The sequence below is a fragment of the Oncorhynchus mykiss genome, chromosome 9 (genome assembly GCF_013265735.2).
Source record: "Oncorhynchus mykiss isolate Arlee chromosome 9, USDA_OmykA_1.1, whole genome shotgun sequence".
Taxonomy (NCBI): Eukaryota; Metazoa; Chordata; class Actinopteri; order Salmoniformes; family Salmonidae; genus Oncorhynchus; species Oncorhynchus mykiss.
The window spans coordinates 38,021,417-38,033,619 of NC_048573.1; the positions used below are offsets into that span (position 1 = coordinate 38,021,417).

Genomic DNA, 12,203 nt, shown 5'->3' on the forward strand with positions numbered 1-12,203 from the left:
CTCAAAAGAGCAAAGAAATCACATTATTTCCTCTAGAATGATTCCAAATAAGTACAACCGGTAACATCTCGTGTGGTTCGTTTCCATTTGGCAATCCTATCTGTACTGTCGTACCAATTTTTTCCGTCCGTGCTTTCTCATCCGGCTGGCATTCCGAAATGCAAGATAAAGCCGTTTATCCCAACCTTTAAATCTAGCAATAACCAATCAGAGCACCCGGAATCCGATGTCAGTGACGGAGTATCCAATCGGCGCATGCGTCTCGCGATCGAGTGTAGTAGGGTAAAAGATGGCGGCGGGCTCGGATTTGCTGGATGATGCCTTTTTCAACACTGAGGTGGACGAGAAAGTAGTTAGTGATCTAGTTGGATCTTTGGAGTCTGAGCTCACGGGATCGGGTCGCGGAAACTCTGCAGTCAGGGTCCAGGCTGCCGCAAATCACATTGGCAACCCCGCTGTATGTGGCAAATCCAATGTCCAGGACAGCAAAATGGGACTTTCACAAGAGCTTGCTAAACCAGGTAACGTAAGATAATAGCTTTAGCGGCTGACTCTGGTTAGCACATTTCACGTTGTTTTGACTGTTTTCGTATCTTTTTAAGCCACACCAATTGACTAAATTCTTGCTAATACATATGTTCAATTTATATATATATTTGATATTTCCCTTTCTCTCATGTTTCCTCTGCTGTAGGGACTAGCGTCCAAGCGGGTGTCATTAATAGTACGAGGTCCACCATGGATACAGCGGCCGGGACGACGGCGGCGGCGGGCTCAGGCATGACAGCGGGACACAGTCAGAGTAAGACCGGGGCAGCCGGTTGTGTGGTAACAGTGGTTCCCGATCACGGGGAAGGGATCGGGAAAACCGGGTCGGCTTGTGTACAAACTTTAAATGGAAGTAGCGTTGTAATAAACTCTCATAATTTGGTGAGTTCGGCAAGCAGCACAGTGCCCGCAGTCACAGTTGTCAACAACGGACCAGGCTCCGTGGTCGAAGGAAACGTAATCTTACCCTCAACTTCCATTCAAACCTCTCTAATGGACAATGCTGTCACTTCAACTGTAGTATCGTCTCAGCCGTCTGTTCTAAACAGTGTGCCCACTGTCACGCTCGTGAGGCCGCCTATGCACACCACCGGAGCAGTCACCTCGCCGAGCGGGAGCAATACCTTTCTGACATCATCTGTCAACGTCGCTCACCCTGCATGTTCAGGAGCACAAATCAACAAGTCGGAGTCGCCAAAAACGGCAATACAAAAGACCGCACAGGTGACGGGGACGGCAGCAGCTGTAGCGAAAAGCCCATCGACTATTGCAATCAGTCCTGGTGGGATAAGGGCGATCGCTCCTCAGGTATTGGCCCCAAGACTTCCGCAGCCCCAACAGAATGCTCCAAACATCCAAAACATTCAGCTCCCCCCAGGTAACTTTTCCATTCTCAGTTGATATTGTATAGCTGATTTATTGAAGCATGATTTGATGTGTTAGAGTAGCCAATTATGTCAGTGAGCCACAGTGAGTGGAGAGGGGATACAATGCATCTTGCTGGCAGCGTTTCAAGGCTCTATCAATGTGATAAACAAACTTTATTGCAAACTTATGGCTAGCATTCTCAACTACACTTGTCATCGCTGTGGCACACAGACAAGTCTTTTGTTTGTTTATCAGACAAACTGTCCAGTTGCTATACTGTACTCTATCCGTGTGTATGTGGTGTGTGCGCGCGCGCGCTTTTCTGTCCATTGTTCATGCTCCTCTAGCATACTGTGACCTGTGGGAACATTCTATTGATTCTGTCTACTTGTTTTGCTTGTAAAAGCAGATTAGTGTTGGCTGTTCTCTGTCGTGTGGTCCTGATAACACACATACCATGGACCAACCCAGTGTCAAGGGGCACACTGACACTGTAGTGCATCATGTAACCTAGTTGCAAGCATGTGTCAATTTTTTTGTTGGATCTACATGTCTCACTGGTTCTGTCTAACAATGCTATCCACCATTAAGCTCGCCACTGAAAATTGAGTTTTCATGATAATTACTTTTTACTGTACTACTTTTCAGCCAAGAGTGGCCAAATAATATATTTTCTAAGCAAACAATGCTTTAGAAGTTATTCAATTGTGGTGTATTTAGCGATTCTGTCTGTCTGATCTATGACCCCTGTTTGACCTCACCTCTGACCCCCTCCATGCCCTCTGCCCTGTGCAGGGATGGTGTTGGTGCGCAGTGAGAGTGGGCAGCTGTTAATGATCCACCAGCAGACCCTGGCCCAGATGCAGGCTCAGTCCCAGAGCCCCATGACCCCACGGCCAGCCACCCCCACCAGCACGCCCCCTGTCCAGATCACCTCTGTACAGGTACAAACACGCACTGAAACTGTAATCATCTCTTAGCTCCAGTGATGGAGAGATCACAGTGTGATTGAATAAAGAGAGGGATGAAAGAGCGACACAGGTGAGCAGAGGTGACACAGAGCCGGTTCATTTACACCTGTCGCACCAACCAAAAACTAGACTACTGCGACATATACAACGCACTTTCATGAGATGTGATGCTTCATAATGATGGTTGCTAGGCAGCGCCCAGTGGCAGTTCTAAACATTGCGAGGCATGTCCCATCACTTCGCAAAGCCCACCGCCATGCACGTTTTCTCAACCACAGCTGGATGGATCAATCAATAATTGCTTTGGGAATGAGTATCACTGAATGAGAATAAAGTTAATGCTGTTGAAGGCATTTATCATGTTGTTGCTTACTGAAACTCCCAAAGTCGTCCAACTGTTTTAAATACTTTAAAGCAATAGCCGAATGTGGTCAACCGTCATTTCAGCACCGTTATGATTGGGCCAGTGTTATCGGCGCTGCTTTAAGACAAGCGTGGGGACTTATCTTGATTCATTCATCAATGTCCGATTTTTGTTTTCACCGAATATCTGTTTTGGATATTTGGTTACAATTAGGCTGGGAAAATGTTAGCCAAATTGAGGTGATCAGACACATTTAGCATGCTATAATGTAGCATAAATCAAGTGTATTATGTAGCTATTGACTTGCGCATAGGCAACATGAAAAGCCTGCGTCGGTTGTGAAATTTGAATACGAGACTCGCATCCCTTTGAAAACAGAGGTTGCTATTATATTCTGTGCATATCATGAAAGAATACGCCTGCTCCCTACAAGGCGTAGATTCTACTCCCAGACATAGCTCATAGAAGGGTTATGCCCAGACCGTGCAATAGGTCTAATTTTAAGGTGTGACGTAGAGTTACCACCCATTGGTGCAACCGTCCCCAGAACCCTTGTCCTATCCTGTAGGCTCCAGGGATGCCCCTCATTGCCCGTCAGGTGACCCCCACCACCATCATCAAGCAGGGCACCCCGGCCCAGACCACTGTCCCCCAGAGGCCTCCTGTGCTACAGCAGGTAGGTACACCAACCCCCCCCCCCCCCCCCCCCCCCCCCTTCTCTCTTCTCTTTAATTATCTCACCCTCTCCCCTTAGTCTCATTTCATCCCCTACTCCCTTTGTCCCTTTTCTCCTGCAGAACACCATTGTGCTAGGTGGGGCGGCTGCCACCCCAGGTCAGGCCCCAGTGCAGCCTGGCTCGGCGGCAACAGCAGTCAACCAGCGAGCAGGGACCCCCGGAGCTACCGGGACACCAGGCAATCCCACTACCACTATGGTGAGACGACACTCCTCTACTCCCTCCTGCATTTGTCTACTCCTAAATGGTCATGCTATGGTTTTTGTGTGTGTGCGTGGGTGTGTGTGTGTGTGTGTGTGTGTAGGAGACCCTGGAGAATGTGAAGAAATGCAAGAACTTCCTTTCCACGCTGATCAAGCTGGCATCCAGCGGGAAGCAGTCGTCAGAGACCACGGCCAGCGTCAAGGACCTGGTCAAGAGCCTGTTGGTACGTCTGTCTGTCTGTGTCCATTTCATTCTTTCTCTCTCTTACTCTTTTTCCTCACTCTGTCTTTCTACATTGATGTCTGTGTTTTTCTACCACTGTAGGAAGGTAAGATCGAAGCGGAGGAGTTCACCAGTCGGTTATACCGGGAGCTCAACTCCTCTCCTCAGCCATATCTTGTGCCTTTCCTCAAGGTGAGACCAATGGCTTTTCCGTTCTTTAATGTAGCTAGCTATTCACTCGCTACCCAAACAAATGCAAGTGGACCGGAAGATGCAATATCGATGAGGGAATGACCTGTGCTCTCCCTCCCCATCTCCAGAGGAGTCTCCCTGCACTGCGTCAGATGACCCCAGACTCGACAGCCTTCATCCAGCAGAGCCAGCTTCCCCAGGCCAGCGTCCAGCCTGTCGCCTCCTCCACAGCCCTGACTACAGTGGCGCTGGGGGGCACGGCCGCCGCACAGAGACTCCCTCTTAACAGAACCACCAGCCCTGGGGCCAAGGGGACCATGCACCAGTCCCCTGTCATCAGCCCGGCCCTGACACCTCACAGCAAGCCTGGCCTGGTATACTATATCCTAATGATACTCCACTCAGTGTTTCCATGTATTGTATAGGGGGGTTGCCTTGTTGTTCTTCGTGTCACATGAAGTCTATATGACTATGTTATGTTGAGGGACCCAAAGTATATCTACATGGCAAAGCCGAGTTGCACTGGGCCGGCCAGGTTATGCATCCACCGTAATTGCTGGAACCATGCTAGAAAGGACAATGTTAAAAATATATACCCGAGCCTGAACAGTAAAGTGTGCTCTATTGTGTGAATCATGTTTTATCCCTCTCTCTCCTCTCTCTGTGTAGATGGTGCCCCAGCAGCAGGGGGCGTTGGCGAGTACTCAGGTATCTCTGGCCCAGTCGCCCATGGTTACTTTCCGAGGCCAGTCCCACAGTCGCATCATCATGGGACATCCGCAGGTGGTCAAACAGCTGCAAACAGGTGTGCGTTTGTATTGTCTGCGTCCCATCCTCTTAACTGCGTCATGCCTTTGTGTTTGATGTTTGTGTACATATTCTACAGTCGTGGCCAAAAGTTTTGAGAATGACACAAATATTAATTTTCACAGTGTGCTGCCTCAGTTTGTATGATGGCAATTTGCATGTACTCCAGAATGTTATGATAAGTCATCAGATGAATTGCAATTAATTGCAGTCCCTCTCAAATTAACTGAATCCCCCAAAAAACATTTCCACTGCATTTCAGCCCTGCCACAAAAGGACCAGCTGACATCATGTCAGTGATTCTCTCGTTAACACAGGTGTGAGTGTTGACGAGGACAAGGCTGGAGATCACTCTGTCATGCTGATTGAGTTCGAATAACAGACTGCTTCAAAAGGAGGGTGGTGCTTTGAATCATTCCTCTGTCAATCATGGTTACCTGCAAGGAAACGGGTGCCGTCATCAATGCTTTGCACAAAAAGGGCTTCACAGGCAAGGATATTGCTGCCAGTAAGATTGCACCTAAATCAAGCATTTATCTAATCATCAAGAGCTTCAAGGAGAGTGGCTCAATTGTTGTGAAGAAGGCTTCAGGGCACCCAAGAAAGTCCAGCAAGCGCCAGGACCGTCTCCTAAAGTTGATTCAGCTGTGGGATCGGGGCACCACCAGTATAGAGCTTGTTCAGGAATGGCAGCAGGCATCTGCACGCACAGTGAGGCAAAGACTTTTGGAGGATGGCCTGGTGTCAAGAAGGGCAGCAAAGAAGCCACATCTCTCCACTTCTCTCCAGGAAAAACATCAGGGACAGACTGATATTCTGCAAAAGTTACAGGGATTGGACTGCTGAGGACTGGGTTTAAGTAATTATCTCTTATGGATCCCCTTTCCAATTGTTTGGGGCATCTGGAGAAAAGCTTGTCCGGAGAAGACAAGGTGAGCGCTACCATCAGTCCTGTGTCATGCCAACAGTAAAGCATCCTGAGCCCGTTCATGTGTCGGGTTGCTTCTCAGCCAAGGGAGTGGGCTCACTCACAATTTTGCCTAAGAACACAGCCACGAATAAAAAATGGTACCAACACAACTTCTCCTAACCATCCAGGAACAGTTTGGTGACGGACAATGCCTTTTCCAGCATGATGGAGCACCTTATCATAAGGCAAAAGTGATAACTAAGTGGCTCGGGGAACAAAACATCATATTTTGGGTCCATGGCCAGGAAACTCCCAAGACCCTAATCCCATTGAGAACTTGTGGTCAATCCTCAAGAGGCGGGTGGACAAACAAAAACCCACAAATTCTGACAAACTCCAAGCATTGATCATGCAAGAATGGGCTGCCATCGGTCCGGTTGTGGCCCAGAAGTTAATTGACAGCATGCCAGGGCTGCAAATATCTTTGTATCAACTTCATGTAATTGTCAATAAAAGCCTTTGACACTTATGAAATGCTTGTAATTAATTATACTTCAGTATTCCATAGTAACATCTGACAAAATATCCAAAGACACTGAAGCAGCAAACTTTGTGGAAATTAATATTTGTGTCATTCTCAACTTTTGGCCACGACTGTACATGAAAATGTCAGCTATTTCTCAAACAGAAATATAATTTATACAAAGGATAACGTATTAGTTATCTTTCACATACCATCGCTGTATAATACTGCTCCTGTGCAGGATAGGAGCTTTTCTGTGTTGGCTATTTTTCCACGTCTCTGGGACAAACGCGCTCAGTGTGAACAATGGCAGTGTCAATGATAGAAAGCGTCAGACCGACGTTTTCGGTCTGGCCGGCTGCTATTAGCTAATGGAGACGGGCAGTAGTGTGTGTGTGTGTGTGTGTGTGTGTGTGGGCTTGTATTACTACTATTACTATTACTACCGGAAATCTCAGTCCCCACAAGGAAAATTCTCCCTCGTGGGGGACATTTCTCAGGTCTCCACGAGGACAAAGGCTATTTTAGGCTTAGGGGTTAGGGTTAGGGGTTAGGGTTAGAATTCGGGTTAGGGTTTGGGTTAAGGTAGTGGCGTTATGCCCATAGGGGGCATAGGGACACGTGCCCCCTCAAATTTGTCCTGTTAACATTTTATTAAAATAAAGAGATTTCTGTAATGCTATCCCAAATAGATTACCAATCTTCCAACCTCCTATATCTAGCTACCAAGAAACCATTTCAGTCCATCAATCAAGTTAGAGTAACTAGCATGCCTAACTATCTTAGCTGGCATGCCTGCTGGTAAGGTTGGTAGACTTCAGAAAAGCAAGCAATAACTAAATGTACTCACATCCTTTCAATCTTTTACCCAGATTTGAGCAGAGAAGCATATTTAGTTTCTTTAAAAAATGTTACCACCAGTCAGTGAGAAACGGACAGCTCAAGAAGTTTGCTTAGATATGCCGGAAAATAAACACATTTCTGATCAAATGAAGCATAATGATTATGGCTCTAGATTACAGGAGTTAAAAAAAAAAGCTAAATACTCAACTTCTACCTCTGAGCCATCCTCACATACTTTGTGCCTCCTCACATTTCTGTGCATGATGCACCTGGGTTAAAATTAGGGTAAGGGAAAGTAGAATTTTGAATGGAAATACACTTTACATGTGTTCCCTGGACTGTATGGAAACACTGCCCCCTTGTGAGAGATGCATGTAACTGCATGCAATATTGCTCAAGAAAGCGCTCATCTGTGACATGTTCTTCTTCCATCTCTCTTCCTCTTGATCTCGGCTCCTCTCTTCTGCTCACAGCAGATGTACCAAGAAGAAGATGATTACTTATTGATGTGTAAATGATACATTATACAATGTGAAAGGTTGAGGAGCCTGTGTGAAGGTCGAGTGTCTGTTATGTAACAGTTCCTCCCCCATCTTGCGCTCTCTGTCTCCCTGTCTGTGTCTCAGTTCCTGTAGTGAAACAAGCTCTATCACCAGGGGCCAAGGTAACACTGGGGTGCCAGTCTTTGCTCTCTGTTGCACAGAAGAACAAGCTGAAGGAGGCAAGCGGAGGAACCTTCAAGTAATCCACGCACACGCGCGCACAAGTCGGATGATTTCAGAATTCTTAAAGTGAAAAAGAGAGGCCTTGAGAAATAGTTATCTTTCTCTTCTTTCCCCCTCTTTCCCTGTCTCCTTCATCCAGAGATGATGATGATATCAATGACGTGGCCTCCATGGCTGGAGTCAACCTGTCAGAGGAGAGCGCCCGTATCCTGGCAACCAACTCTGAGCTGGTGGGCGCGGTGACTCGCTCCTGTAAGGACGAGGTCTTCCTCCACACCACCTCACTAACCCGGAGAGTACAGGAGATCGGTGAGACGCACACCACATAAACGCACGCACGCATGCACACACACACACACACACACTCTGTACCTAAAATCTAAATCTCTTAACATCTCCTGTCCCTTTGTAACAGGTAGGAGGTTTGGGGTGATTGACCTGGGGCCAGAGGTTATCAACTACGTTTCCCATGCAACACAGCAGCGGCTGCAGAACCTGCTGGAGAAAGTGACGGAGGTGGCGCAGCAGAAAAACATCACCTTCAAGGTGAGAGAACACAGCTTCTGTGGGTGTTGGCGTGAAGGAGGTTCACGCGTTCTTTAATGAGCAATTAAGTTCTGTTTTCTGTCTACTGGGTTGTCATCCTTATTGTTGCTAGCCTTTCATCTTCAAAAAGTGCTGAAGGGGACTCCCGAGTGGCGCAGCGGTCTAAGGCATTGCATCGCAGCGCTAGAGGTGTCACTACAGACCCGGGTTCGAGCCCAAGCTGTGTCGCAACCGGGAGACCCATGAGGGGGCGCACAATTGGCCCAGCGTCGTCCGTGTTAGGGGAGGGTTTGGCCTGCCGGAATGCCCTTATCCTATCGCGCTCTAGCGACTCCTTGTGGCGGGCCGGGGGAGTGTGCACGCTGACTTCGTTTGCCAGCTGGACGGCGTTTCCTCTGACACATTGGTGCGGCTGGCTTCCGGGTTAAGGCGAGCAGTGTTTCAAGAAGCGGTGCGGCTTGTCGGGGTCGTGTTTCGGAGGATGCATGGCTTTCGACCTTCGCCTCTCCCGAGTCCATACGGGAGTTGCAGCGAAGGGACAAGACTGTAACTACCACTTGGATATCACAAAATTGGGGAGAAAAGAGGGTAAAAACTACAACAACAAAAAGTAATCAATTTTTACCCTTATAAACCATTATATCTCTCTCTCCTTCAGGAGGATGATAAGTATGAACAGGTGAGTGACGTGCGAGCCCAGCTGAAGTTCTATGAGCAGCTGGATCAGATGGAGAAACAGAGGAAGGAGGAGCAGGAGAGGGAGATCCTGATGAAGGCTGCCAAGGTAACTCACCGTGACCACAGGCATTGATGCACTAACCTTAGAAATGTGGAAGTTGCTTAGAAATGTGGAAGTGCAACTTCAACCATGTTTACATAGCCTTTTTGCACCATCTAGTGGTCTTATACTGTAAGTGCCAGTAGTGTTGATAGTGAATTCCGTGCCTCTTCCCCCCCCCCCCCCCCCCCCCCCCCCCCCAGTCTCGATCGCGGCAAGAGGACCCAGAGCAGCTTCGGCTCAAGCAGAAGGCCAAAGAGGTGAGAGGAGAGCGTTTGTGTGGCTGTATGCAGAGTCGTACGCTAATGATTGGTAGTGTTTCTCATACTCTGTGTGTCACTTGTCTCAGTCTCCAAGCACAGGAGCGTTGTGTGTGTCATGCCTGTTCCCTCTGTGTGTTGTCTAGATGCAGCAGCAGGAGCTGAATCAGATCAGGCAGAAGGAGGCCAACATGACGGCCCTGGCAGCCATCGGCCCCAGGAAGAAACGGAAAATGGAGTCCCCCGTCAACGGCGCCGGGGCTGAGGTGGAGTATCATGACCACTACTCTAGGCTCGATCATTGCCTATATATTGCGCTTAACAAGGATCCAAACGTGTGGATTGATAGCGGTTTATGCATACACATGTTTTTGAAGATCAACATGAATGTTCCTTTCTCTTGTCTCCCCCTCCCTCTCCGCAGGGTTCTGGCTCTGGTCCCTCGTCATCGGGTGGGGCCAATAGCGGAGGCTCCAGACCTCAGCGCCAGCGCATCACCAGGGTCAACCTCAGGGACCTGCTCTTCTGTCTGGAGAATGAGAGAGAAACCAGTAGCTCACATCTGCTCTACAAAGGCTTCCTCAAATAACACACAGGGAGACGAGACACTAATGAGAGAAACCAGTCACTGGGATGCACGTGACTCAGTCTCCAATAACACCCCCCCCCCCCCCCCGACAGATCAGAGGCCAGACGCTCCCTTATAGAGCTACACGTGACGGCACCTCCTCCTCTTCTGTGCTCTCCTACAATCATGACCTGGAGGGAAGGCAGACCAGCGGCGCCTGGAATATGAATCATCAGCTGTGCCCTACACGCCCTCCTCAAAGGTGAGGTGGTGGGTCTTCTGGACCCTCCTTTACCCCCGTGCCTCTCACAGTTCTCTAGGGACCAGCTACTGGCAACCTGGTCCCCTCCCATACACTGCCCTCTGGTGCCCTGGACAGGGAAATGCTCTTATTTGTGAGGTCTCCTTTGGGTCTGGATACATCCTCATTCACAGTAGGTGCATAGCTTTGCCAACCTTTAACCTCATGCAAGAGGCTTCTATGATTAGACTTTTTTATAAAGAACCCCAGCGAGGACCCTTTTAACACGGTTAACGAACAAATGTACTAAACTGCATTCGTAACGTTAAGTCCCTGACCAAACAGGAACTCTGGGCCTTTTGTTGGGCGATAGAGGTGGGGTTAGAGACTATTTTATAGTCATTCATTCTAGTGCTATTACCTGTGGAATTGTTTTTTTTTTTTTTTTTTTTACTTGACTGATACAAGTCTTCTGCTGAGTTGCCTTTTTGCCAAAATAAAGCCATATGAATGATACATGTCTAACTCTCTAGAACTCTGATAACATTACAGGACCCCTACTTGTTATTCAGTCAGTTTTTAGGCATTGTTTGATTTCTGTTTTAGTGTAACTTCCCGTGTGCTTTTGTGTTTGCCTATTTTGTTTTTGGATCCGTTTATTATGATTATGTCAACATGTCTGTTGTAAAGGTTATGGAAATAGACGCGAGCTTGTGTGCGTTGCTCATTTCTGGTGCACATGTGACTTCCTAAGGAGACAGTCTGTCAATCACAGTTCATACAAATCATATGTTTCTACCGGTAGACTGTGTGTGTGTGTGTGTGTGTGGGGGGGAGGATAAACATGAACAGGTTTATGAATATTTCTTTTTTCAAAAGAGTCATGTAAATAATAATTAACAATAATGAATTGTTGATGCAACAATGCAAAGTGAGACTGAGACGTTGATGCAACGTTGGCAATAAATAGCCTATTTATATTTGGAGGTAGGCCCATTGCTGGCTGCCATGGTGATGTGTGATGGAATGCAGAATATGGACTCCACCTCCCCCAGAGGTATACACCCACTTTCTATATCATTTAAATATTTTGTTGGGTGCACATACTAATTGGTTGTTTCTGACGGTTTTGGATGGTAGTGTATGAAAAATGTATATTGATTAAACTTTTCTAGCTGTACATACTTCAGTTGGCCTTTTTGTAAGGTCTGTCAATAGAAGATTCATTTTCTTTTCTCAACCATTTTCTTTTTCTCTCTGCTAGTCAATCAGTATTGATATGTTTTTATACCATCGCCCCTGGCAACTGTTACATACATTTCCCTCTGTCCATTTTCTATCGGCCAACACAGTTTTCAATGAAAAACGGAAGTCTATTATGTAAATATAAGTTTTGCACAGCCATTTGTTAATATGTAAATACTCTAAATGAAAGGTTTTTAATGGTGATTGTTTATAGAGGATTGAGAGAGAATAATCTCCTTCATTAAAAAAATGACATAAGTTGTTGTGCTGTGTCTTTCTGCCTGGGGCGTATCTAGCTTAAACCCCTCTCAATGCCTGCATTTATAGTTTGTCTTATACAGTGGCTACCTACTGTATTACCAGAGACAGATGGGCTGCAATGACACCAGGGATTTTTTTGAAACTGTTCCTTGAGTTCAAGTGCAGTACATAGTTCTTTCAGCGGAGGGCACTATTGTATCACTAAATCTCCACATCCCTCAAACAGTGGTCAATCTCATCAAAATAAATCCATTTGCTTGGTGTCTTTGGGAGTAAGAGCGATCTCATCTGCATCTATTGCCGCGTTCATGTACTACTAGTCGGAACTAGGAAACTCTCGTTTCCGACTTGCTAACTGGTTGTAGTTATACATGTGTCGCGTTCAACCAG

At 47.1% G+C, this 12,203-nt stretch overlaps 1 protein-coding gene across 3 annotated transcripts; it reads left to right on the forward strand.

Annotated features, from left to right (window-relative positions):
* Window positions 1–264: 264 nt before the first annotated feature.
* On the forward strand, window positions 265–11,807 carry LOC110532011 (transcription initiation factor TFIID subunit 4). 3 transcript variants are annotated; one of them, XM_036987920.1, is made up of 16 exons: window positions 266–521; window positions 695–1,426; window positions 2,212–2,360; window positions 3,320–3,427; window positions 3,549–3,686; window positions 3,793–3,915; window positions 4,017–4,106; window positions 4,235–4,480; window positions 4,776–4,911; window positions 7,816–7,930; window positions 8,054–8,223; window positions 8,330–8,460; window positions 9,119–9,244; window positions 9,442–9,498; window positions 9,645–9,764; window positions 9,923–11,807. In XM_036987920.1, the coding sequence occupies exons 1-16, from the start codon at window positions 290–292 to the stop codon at window positions 10,085–10,087; spliced, it is 2,838 nt and encodes a 945-aa protein (XP_036843815.1). In that variant the 5' UTR covers window positions 266–289; the 3' UTR covers window positions 10,088–11,807. The 3 variants fall into 3 exon arrangements, with proteins under 3 accessions (XP_036843816.1, XP_036843815.1, XP_036843818.1); XM_036987923.1 differs by lacking the exon at window positions 266–521 and having other exon boundaries at window positions 889–1,426; window positions 2,231–2,360; XM_036987921.1 differs by lacking the exons at window positions 9,119–9,244; window positions 9,442–9,498; window positions 9,645–9,764; window positions 9,923–11,807 and adding an exon at window positions 8,573–9,005 and having other exon boundaries at window positions 265–521.
* The last annotated feature ends 396 nt before the right edge of the window (window positions 11,808–12,203 follow it).

Excerpts from the sequence above, each read along its gene's own strand:
- LOC110532011 (XM_036987920.1), top strand. The coding sequence starts at position 290 with ATGGCGGCGGGCTCGGATTTGCTGGATGATGCCTTTTTCAACACTGAG. Across the intron at positions 3,428-3,548 it reads GGCCTCCTGTGCTACAGCAG|AACACCATTGTGCTAGGTGG; the intron begins GTAGGTACACCA and ends TTTCTCCTGCAG. Across the intron at positions 9,765-9,922 it reads TCAACGGCGCCGGGGCTGAG|GGTTCTGGCTCTGGTCCCTC; the intron begins GTGGAGTATCAT and ends CCCTCTCCGCAG.